The sequence below is a fragment of the Chionomys nivalis genome, chromosome 7 (genome assembly GCF_950005125.1).
Source record: "Chionomys nivalis chromosome 7, mChiNiv1.1, whole genome shotgun sequence".
Taxonomy (NCBI): domain Eukaryota; kingdom Metazoa; phylum Chordata; class Mammalia; order Rodentia; family Cricetidae; genus Chionomys; species Chionomys nivalis.
The window spans coordinates 35,300,875-35,323,078 of NC_080092.1; the positions used below are offsets into that span (position 1 = coordinate 35,300,875).

Sequence of the window (22,204 nt, forward strand, 5' to 3'; positions counted from 1 at the left end):
AGTGTATTTATACACTTTGTGTATGTCTGGTGTTTATTGATGAAGGAAGAGTGCCTCATATCACCTGGAGCTGGAATTACGGATGTTGTGAGCAGCCATGTGATTGCTCTAGAACAGCCAATGCTCTGAACCACTGAGACATTTCCCCAGCCCTGCAAAGCTTATCTTTTAATGCAGTTTATACGATAAAAACAGTTGGCTGTGTGGTGGTGGCACATGCCTTTAATCCCAGCACTTGGGAGTCAGAGGCAGGCAGATCTCTGTGAGTTCGAGGCCAGCCTGGTCTACAAGAGCTAGTTCCAGGACAGGCTCCAAAGCTACACAGAAACCCTGTCTTAAAAAACAAAACAAAACAAACAAACAAAAAAGCCCACACAGTTAAAAAGACAAAAGGCATATCTCAGCTCAGAATAGCAGAAGGAATCAAAGTTAAAGAAAATGATTAAGAACATTTAGGAATCTTGAGCCAACAAGGTAGCTCAGTGGGTAAAGTATAAACTTGCTAACTTGTTCAGTCCTGGATTCCATAGTAGAAGGAGGCAATCAACTTTTTTTTTTGTTTTGTTTTGTTTTTTTTTGGTTTTTTTTTTTTGGTTTTTTTTTCAAGGCAGGGTTTCTCTGTAGCCTTGGAGCCTGTCCTGGAACTAGCTCTTGTAGACCAGGTTGGCCTCGAACTCAGAGATCCGCCTGCCTCTACCTCCCGAGTGCTGGGATTAAAGGCATGCGCCACCACCACCTGGCTGGCAATCAACTCTTTTATTTATTTTATTTTTTTATTTTTTATTTTTTGGTTTTTCGAGACAGGGTTTCTCTGTGACTTTGGAGCCTGTCCTGGAACTAGCTCTGTAGACCAGGCTGGTCTCGAACTCACAGAGATCCGCCTGCCTCTGCCTCCCAAGTGCTGGGATTAAAGGCGTGCGCCACCATCGCCCGGCATGGCAATCAACTCTTAAGAGTTATTCTCTGACCCATTCTTCCCCACATGCCCCACCCTTAACATACACACACACACACCACACATAATAATAAAATTAAATAAAAAGAATCTTGGAACCTGAGGGAAAGTGGTTAAGCCAGTGGTTAAGAGCTCTTGCTGCTCTTAAAGAGGACCAGAGTTGCTTCCCAGCCCTCAGAAAAGTGGTAATTTGTTATTTCAATAAATCTTTGGAACTAGATTTGGGCTTAGTTTTTTATTCTTATTTATGCCTTAATATTACCAGTCTGTCTGCCTTCTATAGTTTGTGAAATGCTATGTAAAATGTACATTTTTGACCCATATCTCTAGTCTTTCAAAAATGCTCATTTTACTCAGTTTTTCTTTTTCTTTTTTTGGTTTTTCGAGACAGGGTTTCTCTGTAGCTTTAGAGCCTTTCCTAGAACTAGCTCTTGTAGACCAGGCTGGCCTCAAACTCAAAGAGATCTGCCTGTCTCTGCCTCCTGAGTGCTGGGATTCAAGGGGTGCGTCACCACCACCCGGCTACATTAAAAACTTGTAGGGGCTAGAGAGATAATGGTTCAAAGGCCAAGAGCGCTGTTTTTCCTGAAGATCTGGGTTCAGTTCTCAGCACTCATATGGTGGCTCACAGCTGTCTCTAACTCTTTTTCCAAGGGATCAGATTCCTTCAACTAGCTTCTGTAGGTACTAGGCATATAAGTAGTGCACAGACTTATGTGTAGGCAAAGCAACTACATACATAAAATAAAAATAAATAAATCTGGGGTTTAGAAAGAGGGCTCAGTGGTTAAGAGCACCCAGGTTCTATTCCTAGCATCCATGCAACGGTTAACAACTCACTATAACTCCAGTTCCAGGGAACCTAGTGCCCTTTTCCTACCTTTGCAGGACAAGGCAAGCATATAACACCCATATATATGTTCAGACAAAACAGTTACATATATAAAATAAAAATATTTTGGGGAATTTTGTGTAGGAAAGCTATTTCAAAAATTCTAGCTGGTGTTCTGACTTAAAATAATATGATCATAAATCTTCAAATTTTATGTAATTTCTTTTTATATAATTTCTAATACTGTTTGTAATATGTTTAAATGCTAACATTTTAGTATTTAGTAAATACTAAAATACTAATATTTTAGTAAGTACTAAAATTCTAACAACAAATTACTTCAAATCTAATGTCTGTTTTTTTTTCTTTTTCTTAAGGCATCAGTTTCTGGTGATGTAAGCTGTGTGGATGAAATACTTAAAGTAAGTTTCTTTTTAATTATCTGTTATTTAATTGTGATGCCTATATTACCAACTCTTTCATATTCTTAATTACTTCTTAACACAGGTTACTTCTATGTGGAACCTGATTATGTCATGTCCATTATTAAAAAAAAAAAAATGTTCTGTAACCAGAACTTTTCTGAGGTTCTGGTTACATACTTTGTTTACTGTTTATGAGAAGAGGAAGAAACCAATTGCAACTATATTTCCTTAGACTTATAACTTAAATCTCAGTAGTTACCAGAGCCATGTTGATAGTAGTTTGGTTTATAATTTACTTGTACATTCTGTTCTGGTCAGGTACTAAAATAAAAGCTATCCTTTGAGTATTGATCTGGAGTGTTTATTAGACACACTTAAAAGTCTACTAAGACTAACAAAAGTGCCTTCCTCTGCTGGAAAGAAGGAAGGACCAGTTAGTGAGTGAGTGACAGTGACTGCTTTTTGCTCCTAAGAGAAAAACATTAGTCACACGTGACTTTTCCTATTTTTTGGAAGCTACTGGAATCTTTGTCTGTACTTGAATTTTATGACATATTCTTCTGAGACTACCTGTCTAGGCCTATTTCCTATAATTTGTTCCCCCCATTTAATCCCTCATTCCTTATTTAGCTGCTACAGTCTCCCTTTATCGTCTTACTGAACCTCCTTTTCTAATGTTCATCTCTTGTCTTCTGCCTGGGGTGTAATGCATGTAAGAACGCCTGTTCTTATTTGCTTTACTGTCTCTGCTGTTTAAGAGCTTTATATTTTTTCCTTTGGGAAACTTCATTCCTTTCTTGTTCCTGAGCTTCATTGTTTGATTCTTATCTACTTTTCTAAGAAGTATTGTGACTTCTCTTTTTACTTACAGGCATATTTTCTAGCCTTTCCTTGCAGTCTTACTCACCTTATGTACCTTATGTACTTAGCTTTATCTGACAACTGGCAATTCAGTCCTTCTTTCCTGCCATGATTTCCTGTAGGCTTTAGTTTATGTCTCTTAGTTCTTTCCTTTTAATGTAAATGTAAAGTCCTTATTATCTCTAATTTCTTCCATATATTGTTTAATCACAAAACTAGTCTTAGACTTAAAATTTCTTTGAATATCTTCATGCTTTCCATTTCTGTCAACTTCAGTAGTTTTAAAAATTCTCACTTGGGCCAAGATAGCTGAGCAGGTAAAACTGCTTTTCACACCACCAGTCTAAATGACCTGAATTCAATCCCACAGTAGAAAGAGAGAAGTGATTCCCAGTGTCCTCTGGCCTCCACATGACACTCTTCGACATTCCCATGTGTGCCATTGCTGCATGACCATATACCTACAGAGTAGTAGTAGGGTTTGCTTTTTTTGTTTTGTTTTGTTTTTTTGTTTGTTTGTTTGTTTTTTTTTAATAGACTTCTTTTTTTAAATATTTATTTATTATGTATACAATATTTTGTCTGCGTGTATGCCTGAAGGCCAGAAGAGGGCACCAGACCTCATTATAGATGGTTGTGAGCCACCATGTGGTTGCTGGGAATTGAACTCAGGACCTTTGGAAGAGCAGGCAATGCTCTTAACCACTGAGCCATCTCTCCAGCCCTGTTTTTGTTTTTTTGAGACAGGGTTTCTCTGTGTAGCCCTGGCTGTCCTAAAACTCACTTTGTAGACCAGGTTGGCCTCGAACTCACAGAGATCCACCTGCCTCTGCCTCCTGAGTGCTGGGATTAAAGTTGTGCTACTATGCCCAACTCACTCAGTAGTAGTGGTGGTAATAATAATAATAATAGTAATAATAAACCTTAAGACAATCTTTTTATTTTTGCTTTTAAAATATCTCTCTCTCTCTTTTTTTTTTTTTTTTTTTTTTTTGGTTTTTCGAGACAGGGTTTCTCTGTGGCTTTGAAGCCTGTCCTGGAACTAGCTCTTGTAGACCAGGCTGGTCTCGAACTCACAGAGATTCACCTGCCTCTGCCTCCCAAGTGCTGGGATTAAAGGCGTGCGCCACCATCGCCCGGCTGCTTTTAAAATCTCTTATCTGTCCTTTTTATATTGTTTCAAGTCTTTACTTCAGCCCCTAGCCTTCATAACTTGACTTTTTTTGCTAGAAGTTTTCAGTGGCTCTCTAAGAGAGACTGAGATCACAGAGACCACAGTTCTAAGGAAGAATTTAACATCCAGACACCCATAGCCAGTCCTCGACACTCCTGCTTCTGACTGATCACTTTTGCCAATTTTCCTAAGCCTCTTCCTTCCTTCCTTCCTTCCTTCCTTCCTTCCTTCCTTCCTTCCTTCCTTCCTTCCTTCCTTCCTTCCTTCCTTCCTTCCTTTAAATAGGGTTTCTTATTGTGGGAGCTGACAATGAACTTCTGTCCTCCTGCCTCACCTTCCAACACTAGGGTTAGAGACGTGTACTTCCACACTCAGATCACTTCCTTAAAGTCAGATTCCCTCCTTTGTCTGTAATAGGATGTATTTAGTTGTCTTCTGTGGAACCCCAAGGAAACCTTTCTTCTTCCTGTGTCAGGCCACAGTGAAAACTCTCCACTTTCAGTCTTATAGTCTCTCTTTCCCTCTCTTTTTTAAACTTTTGTATTTAATGGGTATCTTGCCTACATATATGTGCACTATGTGTGTACGTTGCCCAAAGAGGTCAGAGGGGATTGTCAGAGCCTCTGGACCTGGAGTTACAGATAATTGAACCGAGGTACTTTGGAAGAGCACCCAGTGTTCTTAACCAATGAGCCATCTCTTCATCCCCAAGCATTCATTTCTCTCTCTCTCTCTCTCTCTCTCTCTCTCTCTCTCTCTCTCTCTCTCTCTCTCCTCTCACTCTGTCTCACACACATACACACAGAATCTTATGCATATGAAATGCTTGTGAGTTTGTGTGTGTGTTGTTTTTTGTTGTTGGGTTTTGTTTTGTTTTTTTCGTGTGTGTGTGTGCACATGTGCATGCGTACTAAAGGAACACACACATTTCCCCCTGAAGTTTTAACAGTATATGGAACTTAAGTGTCTGGAGTACTTTCTTTGTCCACTTTGTTCTTACTAAACATGTAGCCTACATTTTCTACGTATGAACTTGGTATGTGATTTTGAGTGTTTTAGTGCCCAGTCAGGTTGATTGTTGGAAAGATTAGCAGTTGAGTATATTTTTGGCATTTGGTTTGTAAAATGCCAGTACTAAAAATCCGTGGTGCAGAAGTTTCCACATTCCCTTCATAGATTTTTGTTTCCGTTCAGCTTGTAATCACAGTTTCTAGGAATTCTATTATGAACATAAGGAAAAACTTCTAGCTAAAAATAAATATGTTTATTGAAAATTTTAAATTGTCAGTGATTCACCTATTATGTGTCAAGTGCTAGCGATGTGGCGGTGATGTACTAGTTGAACTGTTTAAGTTAATCTTCCAGAGCTGGGTGTAGGAAATAATACAAGTATTGTAAGAGGACAAGAGTAATTATATGTAAGTGGCTAGGGGTTTTTTTTTTGGGGGGGGTTCCTCATTTTTTTATTAGTTCTTTGAGAATTTCATATAATGTGTTTTTATCATACTCAGCCCACAACTCCTTGAAGTTCCACTACCACTTCCCTACCCACCCAAATTTATGTCCTTTTTCTTTTTCTCAGCAAGTCTACCTTGTGCTGCCCATATACTCTTGAGTGTGTGGCCATCTGTTGGAGTTTGGCTGACCTACCAGGGACTGCACCCTTAAAGAAAACTGACTCTCCCTCTCCCAGCAGCTAGATCTCAGTTGTCGATAACTCCTCAGCCAGGGTGGGACTTCTCTGTCCTGTGCAGGTGGCTGCTTTAGGAGGTTTCAGTAGACACTGTATCAGCTGCCCTGTCTCTTGCCTCTTCTGTCATTCTGTTGCCCAAAAGGAGCTACTGTTAAGCCTCCTTTCAGAGGCTTCACTTTTAAAACTTTAAATATTTACTAGAGCATAGACTATGATTTGTGTTTGACAATAATATGCTGTGAACATCATTTCATATCATAGTTGAGTTTCTCATTTTAATGTCCGTCTGGTGTTTCATTGTATGGCTGTCTATCATTATTATATTGTTGAATACCCAGAGTTGTTAATATTTGATCTGTGAGTCCTTGGAATCTTTATCTAATCTCACTGTATCTTTATATAACTGTGGTTATAGTCACAGTATAAATTCCTAAGCACCACCAGTCACTTTTTTACCTAATGGTTAAGTTTGAACAAAATTCTGGAAATCAAATACCTCTCTTCCTTGATCCTCAGGCATTACACATTTTTATCCAACTTCACTTACAGGGTGTCATAGCTTAGGCTCCCTTGACGCCTCCTCTCAAGAGCTGAGATTAGAGGCAAATGAAACCATGCCCAGTTATTTATAACATGAATAGAGTGAAGACATTGACTAAAATCATATCCAGGGCATTTATTATCTATTTTCTTCCTAATATGGTTTTGAAATCTCTCTTCTGATCTTCACATGACCAAAATTTTCAACCAGCCTGTGGATTCTGTAATCAGACTTCTACAGTGAAATTCTTTGTCCATTATTTATTAATCATGCAACCTTGAATAAAGAATGTTGACTTTTGCTTGAGTTTCACCTTAAATAAATTAGGGTAATAATATCTATGTCATGATTTTAAGAAATGATTGATAAGCAAAACATTTAGCATCATTTCTGATCCATTGATGGTAAAAATTGATATTAGCTGGGTTTTTTTTTTTTTGTTTGTTTGTTTGTTTGTTTTCCCGAGACAGGGTTTCTCTTGTAGACCAGGCTGGCCTCGAACTCACAGAGATCCATCCGCCTGCCTCTGCTGAGATTAAAGGCTTGCGCCACCACCGCCCGGCCATATTAGTTGTTTTAATTAATTGTTATCTTCTTCCTTCCATTCCTATAGCAAGATCGCTTTTTAGTATCATTGCATAATATGCATTTGGAAGGCCTGGTGGCTCATGCCTGTAATCTAGCACTCAGGAGGCAGAGGCAGGAGGATCAGCACAAATTCAAGGCCTGTCTGATTTACAAAGCAAGCTATGGGCGTCTGGGCTACAGAATAAGACTCTGTTTCAAAAAACAAGCAAATAAATACATCAGACCTTGTATTCCATTACAGGCTGATTTCTCTAACTGTTTACAGATTTTTATCATCCTATCCATATACCCCTTAAAGTCAGAGAGAATTTGTATTTTCTGCCCCATTACCAGCACTACTTTGTGCCTTATTAATATCCATTGACTCACTATACATAGTTTTAGAGGATCAATCATAAAACCAGTATTTCTAAGTACAAAGCTGGTTTTTAGCTGTATAGTTTTGTAATCTTGTCCTGGTTGAAAACAAACTGTAATAATTACATTTCAGGAGATGACGCATTCATGGCCTCCCCCTTTAACGGCTATTCATACACCATGCAAAACAGAACCTTCCAAATTTCCTTTTCCAACTAAGGTAAGTAAATAAAATCTGTCTTTGATAATGTAAGAAAACTCAACTAAAATCACATAAATTCAGAATTGTTTCCTTAGTGGTAAACACAGTAAATAAATTAAAAAAATAATTTTAAGTAGTGATGGTTTCTATGAAGAAATTTAAAAATAATAATAGAATTGAGAGCATCTTGCACTGAGAGGTACTTGAGAAAATTTGGAAGGTGAGAGCAAGAGAGAGCGCGAGAGAGAAGACTTTGATGTTTTTTGTAAATTCATGGTATTCTAGATGGAAGGTAGCTAGGGCTATTAAGGTTATTTTCTAAGGATCCTCTCAGGACCTAGCCACAAACATACTTATGTCCTATAAGAAAAGGCCCTCACACATCAGTTTTTAGCCTGTCTAAACTCTGCAGATTAAGTTTTTAAACATGAATTTATACTCACACAAACAATGCGAAAATAGAAGGCTGGGTGTGGAGAGCTTATGCTTGTAATCCCTAGCACTATGGAAGCACAGACAGGAAGTTTAAGGCCAACCTGGCTACATTTTCAGAGTTCAAAAATTCTCGCCCTAATGATCAGTCAAAAATACTTTCTCATGTGAAAGTTTGTTCAGGACATCTAATACCAGCCCTTCCCTGGTTCTTTTTCTTTAGCTCATCCAATTTCATGTGTCTTTGCAAACCTTTTCATAGCACTTGCATGCATGTGTACAAACTCATAAGTGTAAACTCATTCCCATATAAATATGCTATTTCTATTCAGATAAATTTTTTTGTATCATTAATCTGTCAGCTGTGGTTTTGAGTTGTTTCTATGTTGTTTACTTAGAGGTATTTAATGTCTTTTAAGTTTCCCTAAAGTATGAATTATCTGACTTAGCCAGATCTCTTTGGTATTTAATTTACTATCAGTTTTAATTACTGCAAACATTTTTTATTGTTTGTGTGTGTGTATGCATGTGTGCTTGTGTATATGCTTGTGCTTTTATGTGTGTGTGTGCTGCAAACTGGTTTCTTCCTTCCACTGTGTCGATCCCAGGGATGGAGCTCAGGGTGTCAGGCTGGCAGTGAGCACCTTATTCACCCAGCCATCTCACCAGCCCTCATGTTTTTATTGTGTGTATGTGTTTTGAGCATGTATATGTTTGGGGAGGGGATGCTCATCCTGTGCACTTGGGTGTGGAAGCTGGGTTCTGCATCAATGTCTTCCTATATTGTTTCCCGCTTTATGTTTCTTACTTTTTGAGGCAGTGTTTCTTGTAGCCCAGACTGGCCCTGAACTCTGTGTAGCTTATAATGATCTTAAACTTCTTTTGTATATATGCTTGTATGTATACACATATATGTACAGGTATGCACATGCATTCATATGTGTAGAGGCTTAGAGGGAGACAATTGATGTCCTCATCCTATATGGCTCTCTGCCTTACTCCTTGGACGCAGGCTTTCTCTGAATCTAGAGGTGTTTTTCTGCAAGGCTAGTGGGCAGCAAGTCCCAGTTATCTTACTGTTATCACTGCCGCCATCCTCATTTGCTTTTGTGTTTGTGTGTGTGTGTGTGCACGCACGTGCCTGCATGCACATTTGCACATGTGTGAGTGTGCTGGAGATAGAACCCAAGCCTGTGAAAACAAGCCGTCTTCCCTGTTCTTGAATATATCAGTAGTTGTTTTTTTTTTCTTCTTCTTCTTCTAGTAAGCTTTTAATGAAAAGACCAAAATTTCTTTATCTGTTCAGTTGTTACTGAACATAGAAGTTACTTTTAGGCTGTTAAAATATCTATAAACATTATTAAACATTATTGTATATATTGTAGACTTTGGCTTTCTTTCTTTCCTTCTTCTCTTCCTCCCCTTTTTTCCTTTTTTTGAAAAGATTTATTTATTATGTATACAACATTCTGCCTCCATGTATGCCCGCACGCCAGAGGAGGGTGCCAGATCTCATTACAGATGGTTATGAGCCACCATGTGGTTGCTGGGAATTGAACTCAGGACCTCTGGAAGAGCAGCCAGTGCTTTTAACCTCTGAGCCATCTCTCCAGCCCCTCTTCCTCCCTTTCTTTATTTTTTCTTTTTCCTTTTTAAGACTGGGTTTCTTTGTCTCGGAACTCATTCTGTAGACCATGCTGGCCTCAAACTCACAGGGATCTGTCCGCCTCTGCTTGCTGAGTGCTGGGATTAAAGGTGTGTGCCACCACTGCCCAGCTATATTTTCTTTTCCTATGGGCAAATACTAGGTTATATGGTGAAAAGAATTGCTGAGTCATGTAGTAAATGTGTGTTGCATTTCTAAGACATTGACCACTGTTCTCTGTAGTGGTGTTCTCTGTAGTGACACACCTTCTTTCCCCTCCCCACCATGCACCACTTGTTCTGTGTGTGCTTCCAGCTTACTGTTGTTCGTCTATTTACGTTTAGTCATTTTAGCGGGTGTGTTAGAGGTATGTCATTCTTATTTTATATTTCCTTAAAGACTGATGATAGCCAGGCGGTGGTGGCGCACGCCTTTAATCCCAGCACTTGGGAGGCAGAGGCAGGCGGATCTCTGTGAGTTCGAGGCCAGCCTGGTCTACAAGAGCTAGTTCTAGGACAGGCTCCAAAACCACAGAGAAACCCTGTCTCGAAAAACCAAAAAAGGGCTGGAGAGATGGCTCAGCGGTTAAGAGCATTGCCTGCTCTTCCAAAGGTCCTGAGTTCAATTCTCAGAAACCGCATGGTGGCTCACAACCATCTGTAATGAGGTCTGGTGCCCTCTTCTGGTCTGCAGGCATACACACAGACAGAATATTGCATAATAAATAAATAATTAAATAAACAAACAAACAAATAAATAAATAAATATTTAAAAAAAAAGCCAGGCGATGGTGACGCACGCCTTTAATCCCAGCACTTGGGAGGCAGAGGCAGGTGGATCTCTGTGAGTTCGAGACCAGCCTGGTCTACAAGAGCTAGTTCCAGGACAGGCTCCAAAACCACAGAGAAACCCTGTCTCGGAAAAAAAAAAAACAAAAACAAACAAACAAACAAACAAAAAGACTGATGATGTTGAATCATCTTTTTTTTTGTGTGTTTATTGGCTCTTCCTATATGGGATGAATAATTCCATATATTTGGAGTCAAAAGTGTTTCTAGTTTTAGTGTTTCAAGTTTTTTGAAATACTTCCATATAGGAAACAAGCACTATGAACTGAAGTATGAACATAAAATTGATTTATGTTTTATATATACCTTATACACATAGGCTGAGAACAATTTTATACATCTTTATTTTGCTGGCATTTTGACTATCCTTCATTATAAGGTTAGATATGTAAATTTTCCTAAAAGTTGCTTTGGTCAGGTATTTTTGTTACTGCAACAAGAAAAGACATTAATACATTTAACAAAAATGAGAAGATAAAACAAGGACTAGGGCTGGAGAGGTGGCTCTTCTAGAGGTCCTGGAACTACATGGTGACTCATCCCCAGCAACTACATGGTGACTCACAACCATCTATAATGAGATCCAGTGCCATCTTCTGGCCTCAGGCATACATACATGTATACATAATAAATAAATAAATCTTTAAAAAGCTAAACAAAGCAAAACAAGGACTGGTTGGGGGTTGGTTGTGCTTGCCTTTGATCCCAACAGGCAGGACAGGCATTTCTCTTTGAGTTTGAGGCCAGACTTGTCTACAGAGTGAGTTTCAGGATGGCCATGCTGCATAGAGATACCCTGTCTCGAAAAAATGAATAAATAATTAAATAAAACCAAGGACTGAGGCCAGCAAAACGACTCAGTAGGTGAAGGTTCTTGCCCCAAGCCTGATGACCTGACTTGATCTCTGGGACCTGCATGATGGAAGAAGAGAACTGACTCCCACAAACTGTCCTCTCTCCCACCCTTGACAGGGTTTCTTGGTTGATTTTTTAAACTCATCTATTTTTCCCTTAGTTTTTCTTTTTTAGTCATTTCTACCCTAATTTTTATGCTTTTTCTTCTACTTTTATTTACTATTCTTTTTAATTTTTTTCTTGAAATTGAAAATAGTATCATTAAACCGTGATTTTCTGTATTTATTTATATAAATAAATACATCACAAATTTTAATATTCTGTGTTTTAATAACTTTTTATGGCTTATTTTCAAATTTTGGTTTCTTTGGTTTTTGATTTTTCAAGACAGGTTTTCTCAGTATAGCCCTAGCTGTACTGAACTCACTCTGGATTCAAATTCAGATCCTCCTGCCTCTGCCTCCCAAGTGCTGGGATTAAAGGAGTATTCATCACCACTGCCTGGCTGAAGTGTTTTTTTTTAAAGAGTTAATATTTGGGAGATTTTCCACATATATTACTGATTTGTGGATTAATTCCTTTTGGGCCATAAAGGATACTTCATATGATTTGAATCATTTTATATTTATTAAGATTTATTTAATGGCCCAGAATATTTCTCCTTTTTGTAACTATTTTCTGTACACTTGAAAAGAATATATGTTTTGCTATTCCTGAGTAGAGTATTCTGTGTGTGCCAAGTCAAATTGGTCTAGAGTGTTAGGCAAGTTTTCTGTGCTATTTTTGCAGCTGAGTTTTTTTTTCTGTGACCGGGTGAAGTCAAGATTTTTTTTGGCTTCAGAAAAGAATTTCCATATAAGTCAGAATGAAACAGAGCTGGACTGTATTAGGAAGAAATTTGTAAATAGATTTAAGTATACACATTAAGGAGAAAGAGATACAGTCAGGAAAAATAGGGAACATATTCAAGAGCATGGTTATAGTCTTCTAAAGAGTATCCCAAAAGCTTACATTAGCTGTATATTACATTTTGGTGACTTCTAAAGTTATCCCAGCAGTTGCTAAGTAACCTAAGTGAGATCATAGAGCAGTTCTGGTGATGGATAGGATTTCAACTGGTAAGGTAAAAAAAATCCTAGGTCACAAAGATCATGTAGGAAATTAAGGTGTTTTTATTATAAAGTTTACAAACTTGTTTGTATGATTTTTTGAAATTCAAGAAATTTTCAAGTTTATATCTGTGAAAGGAGTATACTCAAAAGTCATGTATGCTCAGTCTTTAAAAATGGTTCCCGGCTATTTTAACATTTTTATTTGAAATAGCTCTGTAAAGAAGAAATATTATCTCTTGGTAAACAACCTTGCAGCAGATATTAATGGTGCTGGAGTTATTGCTTCTGGTGAGAAATTCCAGCCATTCTCTGAAATGGGGCTTCTTTCCCCATGTCCTCTTAATATTCTCTCTTTCCTCCCAACCCTACCCAACGTCTTATCTTCTTTGTTCCCAGGCTGGCTTCAGACTCTACAAGCTAAGAATGTCCTTGAAAGTCTTGCTATTGTCTCCCAAGTATTGGGGTTGTGTGCCTTACCATTCTGTAATCAGTATATAAAGAAGATAAACCACTTCCCATGCAACTAGCTTTTTTTTTTTTTTTTTTTTTTTTTTTTTTCGGTTTTTCAAGACAGGGTTTCTCTGTGTAGCCCTAGCTGTCCTGGAACTCACAGAGATCCACCTGGCTCTGGCTCCCGGGTGCTGGGATTAAAAGTGTGTGCCACTGCCAACCAGCTTCTTAGCTAACATTTCTTTTGCTTGCCACTCCTTTCTGCTCATTGAGCTTTCTATCTGTCTTATTTGTTTCCTTCAGTACTTTTTGCTGTGTACCTAAACCAAATCTACTGTGTGTAGGGGGAGATACTATCTTCCTCTGCTGTCCAGCCTGGCCCGGAAATCCTGGTCTCAAATTATTCCCTGCCTTATCCTCTCAAGATAGCTGGGACTACTGGCAAGTACCACAGTGCCTGCCTGTTTTGTGTATTTAGATAGGGCCTTACTGTAGAACCCAGGCTGACCTGGACCTCAACGTCCTCCTGCTTCTGCTACCTCTGGGATTACAGGTATTACCATGCTTGGCTTTTTTTTTTTTTTTTCTGGTTAAAGAATTCTAACTTGCCGGGTGGTGGTGGCGCATGCCTTTAATCCCAGCACTCGGGAGGCAGAGGCAGGCGGATCTCTGTGAGTTCGAGGCCAACCTGGTCTACAAAAGCTAGTTCCAGGAACCAAAAGCTACGGAGAAACCCTGTCTCGAAAAAAAAAAAAAAAAAAAAGAATTCTAACTTGTATAACTTGTAAATGTTTTGGATTGAATAGTCTATATGTATATGTTATTCTTGTGCTTGAAGTTTGTTGAGCTTGAAATTTGTGATTTATAGTTTCTATCAAGTTAGATAAACCTTTGCAGTTATTTACAGTACTCAGATTCTTTTATGCTCCCTTCTTTCTCCCTGTTTCAAGGACTCCCATTACTTAATGCAGTTTTCTGTTTTGTTGTTCCATTTTATATTTCTCCTGCTGCAGTATTGTGATGTTCTGCTATTGATTTCAGTTCATGTATTGTGATCTCAGATAGGGTTTACACGTCTGAATTTCTGTATTTATTTATTTAACATGTTAAATTCTATCCCAAGCATTGAATTTGACAGTTATTCTTGTTGACAACCTTTTTTAAAAACATTTTTTTTTGTTCATTTGCTTTTTACATAGAGTCTTACTATGTAGAAATTCACCTGTCTCTGCTTTTCAAGTGCTAGGATTAGATATTTGACACTACAAACATTTTTAATAGAAAGTTAAGAGAAAGTGATTGAAGCAAGCTACAAAGATACTGGACAATGGTGGATAGATAAAAAGAAGATTGACTGCTGGGCGGTGGTGGCGCAGGCCTTTAATCCCAGCACTCAGAAGGCAGAGGCAGGCGAATCTCTGTGAGTTCGAGACCAGCCTGGTCTACAAGAGCTAGTTCCAGGACAGGAACCAAAAGCTACAGAGAAACCCTGTCTTGAAAATCAAAAAAAAAAAAAAAAAAAAGATTGACTTTTGAAACACATTCCTTTTTTTTTTTCCGAGACAAAGGTTTCTCTGTGTAGCTCTGGAGCCTGTCTTGGCATTCACTCTGTAGTCCAAGCTGGCCTCAAACTCACAGAGATCTGCCTGCCTCTGCCTCCTGAGTGCTGGGATTAAAGGCGTGTGTAACCAAGCCTGACTTTTTTTTTTTTTTTTTTGGTTTTTTTTTTTTTTTTTTTGGTTTTTCGAGACAGGGTTTCTCTGTGGTTTTGGAGCCTGTCCTGGAACTTTTTTTTGGTTTTTTGAGACAGGGTTTCTCTGTGGTTTTGGAGCCTGTCCTGGAACTAGCTCTTGTAGACCAGGCTGGTCTCGAACTCACAGAGATCCGCCTGCCTCAGCCTCCCAAGTACTGGGATTAAAGGCGTGCGCCACCACCGCCCTGCTCAAGCCTGACTTTTTAAAGCACATTTCTATAAATGGTAGCAGACAGATATACTAGAAGAAGCATATTACGCTGAAGATTATTTTACAGGAATAGAGTATTTTGTCATATTTATATGATGAGCATGATAATGATGTAGTAAAAAGTGGGAGTCAACTGATACATGGGAAAGAGATGGTAACCTTGGGAAATTTTAAAAGGCTTTGAGATTTGGTATGGAATTAGGAGGCGCAGTAGCTTTTGAATTTGAATACATCTAGGTTATCCTTTGCCACAGGAAAGAGGCAGAGTACTTGGGTACAGTTGGAATAGCATGTTAGATTTTCCAGTTTTAATCTAGAGGCTATTAAAACTTGACTGTACTTTTTGCTATAAATAGTGGCCTCTGGATAGTTTTCTGGGTGCTGTAGGCAAACACTACACCATTCAGATACTATTTCTCTATAACTAAAAGAGATATTTAGATATCCCAGGGAATAGCAAGTCAGTACTCTTAACCAGAGAATGGCTGACTCTGTTTAAGAGCATGGTCTTGCTATCCCAGATGACCAGGTAACAACCACCTAACTCCAGTTCCAGGGAATCCAACACTCTTTTCTGGCCTTTTTGGCCCCCAGGTATGCAAATGGTACATAATCATACAAGGAGCCCAAACACCCATAAATGTAAAACAAAAATATTTAAAACAAACAAACCAAAAGAAGAGGCTGGGCATGGTGGCCCATACCTTTATCCCTGCACCTGGGAGGCAGAGGCAGGTAGATCTTTGTAAATTCATGACCAGCCTATTCTACATAATGAGCTTTCAGAGTAGACAGGGGTATAGTATAGACTATAGAGGCCCTGTCTCAAAACAAATAAGAAGGAAAAATAGTACATGATTATGTCTAGACTAGTGCCTGACACATAATTGCTATTCAACAATGTTCATTGACAGAATTCAGGTATAGAGATACACATATCTATACATATTCAGGTAATGTGTAATATAGTTTAAAGCTTTTTGTATAGCTCTGTTTGCCGCTTAGACTTTTGTGGATTAACTGTGAGCTCCAGTGACAAGAAAGAAGGAGAATGTTAGACCTAGGGATTTGGGGGATAGCATCCTAGAAGAGATGATATCGTATCAGGTAGAAATAGAAGAGTGCCAAGAATGAGCACACCAAAATAGCTTTTACACTATTGATAATTTGGAAGTCATTTATAGAAACAAGTTTCAGGGAGTTTCAAGTTTATGAACATCTTAGGGGTAATTTTAGTGTATTTTTATTTTGAGACAGACTGTAGAGCTACTGTCCAGGAACTCACTATGTAGTCCAGGCTGACTTTGAACTCACAAGAATCTACTTGCCTCAGCCTTTTTGAGTGACAGGTTTAAAGACAGGTTTAAACCTCTCACCTCCATGCCCAGCATGTGGTGAAAAGTGGGAGTCAACTGATACATAGGAAAGAGATAGTAACCTTGGAAATTTTCAGAAGGCTTTGAGATTTGGTAGGGAATTAGGAGGCAGTAGCTTTTGAATTTGAAAAAAAATAAAAAATATAAAAAAATTATTTTTATAATTTGCTTAAATGCCCTTGAATTTGTACTAGGCTATTGAATCATGCCTGTAATCCCAGTTCTTGGGATCTGTAGGCAGGAGAATAAGGAGTTCAAGGTCATCCCTGGGTAAATAGCAAAGTTTGTCTGTGTGAGCTACCCGGGACCTGCCTCAAACAAAACAAAAACATAAACTAGCAAATATTCTACAACCAAAACAGTTATAGTCACCAACAGCCAGGTACAGCTCCGTGCACCAGTGCTCCCAATGCCTAGAAAGGCCTAGAACTGACCCTTGCCTCCCACTTCTTTTCTCCTGAGCTTGAATTACAGGCTTGTCATTGTTGTGGATTTTATTATTTTTGTTTTGTTTTTGTTTTTCAAGACAGGGTTTCTCTTTGTAACAGCCCTGACTTGGAACTAGCTCTTGTAGACAAGGCTGGGCTCAAACTCACAGAGATCCGCCTGTCTCTGCCTCCTGAGTGCTGGGATTAAAGGCGTGCGCCACCACCGTCCAACAGATTTTATTTATTTAGACAGGGCCTCTTACTATATAGTCCTGGCAAGCCTAAAACTATATATCCAGGCTGTCTTGGAATTCACAGAGGTTCCCCCTATTTCTGCCTCTCAAGTGCTGGGAATAAAACTATGCATTGTGATGTCAAATCTTTAATTTTTTAAAATTACATTTATTTATTGTTAGAGAGCAACTACTCGGGGTTCTCTTCTTCCACCAAATGGGTGCCAGGAATGGAACTCGGGGTGTCAGGCTTGGCAGCAAGCAACCTTCATAGCCATCTTACTGACCCTCAAGTCTTGGGTTTTTTTCTAACTTTGTTGGGTGTTTAGTCTGCATATATGTCTGTGCATGTGTATCACATGTCTTTAATGCCCTCAGGGCATCAGATTCACTAGGACCGAAGTTACTGACAGTTTGAACTGCCACATCAGTGCTGGAACTCATACTGCTGAGCCATCTCTCATACACAACTGTAGTGTACATGTATTAAATACTGTGTTTGATACTTAGCATGTTTTTGTTCCGCATTTATTTTCATTAGTAGTTGAGTCATTGAGGATAGGGCCTTCATAGGGCTCATGTCTTCTCTCTTTTTGTTTGTTATTCTGGCTCACTAGTACCTAGATGTATGTGGTGTAATGCGATTCTAGCCCTCATTCGTGATTGAAGCAGTCAAGGAGTTCAAAGGTCATCCTGGCCGGGCGATGGTGGCGCAGGCCTTTAATCCCAGTACTCGGCAGGCAGAGGCAGGCGGATCTCTGTGAGTTCGAGACCAGCCTGGTCTACAGAGCTAGTTCCAGGACAGGCTCCAAAGCCACAGAGAAACCCTGTCTCGAAAAACCGAAAAAAAAAAAAAAAAAAAAAAAAAAACCTTGTCTCCAAAGAAGGTTGAGGGTTATACCTAGGAAAAATAAAGAATGATGATACATTGAATGAAAAATAGGAAAACCATGATGACACGTTAAGACTTGGGTTTGCAAAAAAACAAAATTGAAGCCATTGTTGAATGAAAAGGGAGGGCACTTTAATAAAGAAGATCCATTACATAGCCATCCTAGATGAAAAACAAGATAGCCTGAAGGAGTGTTGTAGAGACAGAAGGTAGAGATGTTTTGTGACTAGCTGACAGTTGTCAAAGGTGAGAGAATAAATCAGTGATTACTTAGAGTTCTGGGCTTTTAATTTTTTTTTTCTTTTTGGAGGCTGTCTTAGGGTTTCTGTGGCTGTGAAGAGACCCCATGACCACAGCAACTCTTACAATGGAAGACATTTAATTGAGGTGGCAGCTTACAGTACAGAGGCAGAAAGCATAGCAGCGTTCAGGCAAACATGGTGTGGAGAAGTAGCTGAGAGTCCTACATCTTACAGGCAACAGGAAGTTGACTGTGACACTGGGTAGTGTCTTCAGCATAAGAAACTTCAAAATCTACCACCATAGTGACATACTTCCTCCAAAAGGTCATACCTATTCTTCAAATAAGCCACACCTCCTAATAATGTCACTCCCTATGAATTTATGAGAGCTGATTACATTCAGAATACCACAGAGACTGATTTTTGTTGTTGTTTGTTTTTGTTTTGTTTTTATTTTTGTGAGACAGAGTTTCTCTGTGCAGTTCCCTTTGTTGTCCTGGAACTCATTCCATAGGCCAGGCTGGCTTCGAACTCACAGAGATCTGCCTGCCTCTGCCTCTGAAATCCAATTTTTATGTGTATCTGATTCATTAACAATAAGAATTCTCTGCTAAATACAAAGTTATTAAGATTTGGCACTTTTATTTTTTTGTCTTTACATTAATTTCATTCTTTTGGCTGTGGCTCTTTGGTTGCCCTAACACAATTGAGTGATCTTGACACCCTTTTTGAAAATTAGTTGGCTTCTTTGTAACAGCAGATACATATTTTAGCTTTCTTATAATTTGGGTTGCTTTTTTCTAGAAAATCCTGCCATTAAAAGAAGATTATGCTTATTTTTAAGTAGACTTTATGTAGGTCTGTGCATAAATTTTGACATTATATCTTTTTTTTTTTTATTTTCGAGACAGGGTTTCTCCGTAGCTTTTTTGGTTCCTGTCCTGGAACTAGCTCTTGTAGACCAGGCTGGCCTCGAACTCACAGAGATCCGCCTGCCTCTGCCTCCCGAGTGCTGGGATTAAAGGCATGTGCCACCACCGCCCGGCTTTGACATTATATCTTATAGCACAGATTAAACCTGGAAAAACACAATTGGCACATGAAGTTATTTAGAAAGCTTTTGTTTCTGTTTTGTTAAAGTTTCTCTAGTGTCAGGTAGGTTCTATACTATTATAGAGCTTTAAAACAAAATTCCCCGGGTGGTATTGGCACACGCCTTAAGTCACAGAACTCAGGAAGTAGAGGCTGATGGAGCAGTGTGAGTTTGAGGTCAGCCTGGTTTACAAAGTGAGTTCCTGGACAGCTAGGACTGCTATATAGAGAAGCCCTGTTTTAGAAAAGAAAAAAAAAGCAAAACAAGAAACAGGTATTTTGAAAATTATGTTTCTGTTTTGTTAAAATTTCTCTAGTGTCAGGTTCTATACTATCATATTGCTTTAAAAAATAGTACGTGCTGGGTGTGGGAAGCAGAGGCAGGAAGATCTGTGAATTTGAGGGTATCCCAGTCTCTGTAGAATTTCAGATCAGCCACAACTACATAGTGAGACACTATCTCAAAAGAATAACAGCCAAGCCGTGCAGTAGTAATGCACGCCTTTAATCCTAGCACTCAGGAGGCAGAGGCAGGCAGATCTCTGTGAGTTCGAGGCCAGCCTGGTCTACAGAGTGAATTCCAGGACTGGCTGCATAGCTACTGAGAAACCCTGTCTTGAAAAACAAAAAAGAATAACAAACAAATAAATAATATAACAAAGTATGTGACAGTGTTTTCACAGTGTTGATGGTTTGTAAGATACTAAAGACAGGCAATCTTATGAAAGCAATCTACAGATTCAATGCAATGCCCATCAAAATTCCAGCAAAATTTTTGAAAGACCTCGAAAAAATGGTACTCAACTTTATTTGGAAAAGCAAAAAACCCAGGATAGCCAAAACAATCCTGGGCAATAAAAGAACTTCTGGAGGCATCACAATCCCTGACTTCAAACTCTACTACAGAGCTACAGTAATGAAAACAGCCTGGTATTGGCATAAGAACAGACAGGAGGACCAATGGAACTGAATAGAAGACCCAGATATCAATCCACACATCTTCAAACACCTGATCTTTGATAAAGAAACAAAAAATATCAAATGGAAAAAAGAAAGCATGTTTAACAAGTGGTGCTTACATAACTGGATATCAACATGTAGAAAAATGAAAATAAACCCATAACTATCACCATACACAAAACTCAAGTCCAAATGGATCAAAAACCTCAACATAAAGCCGGCCACACTGAACTGTATAGAAGAGAAAGTGGGAAGTACACTTGAACTCATTGGTACAGGGAACCACTTCCTAAATATAACCCCAGGAGCACAGACACTGAGAGAAACAATTAATAAATGGGACCTCCTGAAAGTGAAAAGCTTATGTAAAGAAAAAGACACGGTAAACAAGACAAAACGAGCCAGGCAGCAGTGGCGCATGCCTTTAATCCCAGCACTCGGGAGGCAGAGGCAGGCGGATCTCTGTGAATTCGAGGCCAGCCTGGTCTACAAGAGCTAGTTCCAGGACAGACTCCAAAACCACAGAGAAACCCTGTCTCAAAAAACCAAAAAAAAAAAAAAAAAAAAAAAAGAATGGCCAAGATCAAAAACACTGATGGCAACTTATTCTGGAGAGGTTGTGGGGTAAAGGGAACACTTCTGCATTGCTGGTGGGATTGCAAGCTGGTACAACCCCTTTGGATATCAGTGTGGAGATTTCTCAGAAAATTAGGAAACAACCTTCCTCAAGACCCAGTAATACTACTTTTGGGTATATATCTAAAGGATGCTCAATCATGCCACAAGGACATGTGCTCAACTATGTTCATAGCAGCTTTGTTTGTCATAGCCAGAACCTGGAAACAACCTAAATGCCCCTCTATCAAAGAATGGATAAGAAAAATGTGGTACATTTACACAATGGAGTACTACACAGCAGAAAAAAGAAACGACAGCTTGAATTTTGCAGGAAAATGGATGGAGCTAGAAAACATTATTTTGAATGAGATAACCCAGACACAGAAAGACAATTATCACATGTACTCACTCATAGGTGGTTTTTAAACATAAAGCAAAGAAAGCCAGCCTACAAACCACAATTCCAGAGAACTTAGACAACAATATGGACACTAAGAGAGACTTACATAGATCTAATCTACATGGGAAGTAGAAAGTAGAAAAAGACAAAATCTCCTGAGTAAATTGGGAGCATGGGGACCTTGGGGGAGGACTGAAGGGAGGAGGGGAGAGACAGGGAAGGGAACAGAGAAAAATATAGAGCTCAATAAATATCAATAAAAAAGAAAAAAAGTGCCGGGCGATGGTGGCGCACACCTTTAATCCCAGCACTCGGGAGGCAGAGGCAGGCAGATCTCTTGTGAGTTCGAGGCCAGCCTGGTCTACAAGAGCTAGTTCCAGGACAGGCTCCAAAACCACAGAGAAACCCTGTCTTGAAAAACCAAAAAAAAGCCGGGCGGTGGTGGCGCACGCCTTTAATCCCAGCACTTGGGAGGCAGAGGCAGGCGGATCTCTGTGAGTTCGAGACCAGCCTGGTCTACAGAGCTAGTTCCAGGACAGGCTCCAAAGCCACAGAGAAACCCTGTCTCGAAAAACCAAAAAAAGAAAAAGAAAAAACAAACAAGGCCAGGCGGTGGTGGCGCACACCTTTAATCCCTGCACTCCCAGGGACAGGCACCAAAGCTACTGAGAAACCCTGTTTCAAAAAACCAAACCAAACAAAAAGTATGTGTGTGTGGTATATGCAAATTGCCTCAGGTGCTCAATTAGACTATGAGAGGGTGCTCTATCCCTTAGAACTGAAGTTACAGAGGGTTGTGATCCACCCAACATAGATGGGTGCCAAGAACTGAACTCAGATCCTCAGCATGAACTTGCTCTTAACACTGGAACATTTTTCTAGCCCAAGACCAAAAATCTTGAAATTACTTGAACTCTACAGGTCTCTGAATTAGATTATGAATATCTTGGGTGACACTGAAAAGAAACAGACTCTTGGTGGCTTTGTGCTGTTTCTGTAAGGTCTGGCAGAGGCTATTGTTTAGAGCCA

The 22,204-nt window shown here is 39.2% G+C and overlaps 1 protein-coding gene across 3 annotated transcripts in view; it reads left to right on the plus strand.

Annotated features, from left to right (window-relative positions):
- Aff4 (ALF transcription elongation factor 4) overlaps positions 1 to 22,204 on the plus strand; it is an 85,858-nt gene that overhangs the window by 26,754 nt on the left and 36,900 nt on the right. For 2 of the 3 annotated variants that reach the window (XM_057776711.1, XM_057776712.1), the window contains exons 4-5: positions 2,165 to 2,209; positions 7,560 to 7,646. In XM_057776711.1, the coding sequence (XP_057632694.1) occupies positions 2,165 to 2,209; positions 7,560 to 7,646 (132 nt within the window). The remainder of the gene's footprint in view (positions 1 to 2,164; positions 2,210 to 7,559; positions 7,647 to 22,204) is intronic. The other variant, XM_057776714.1, reaches the window with a different exon arrangement.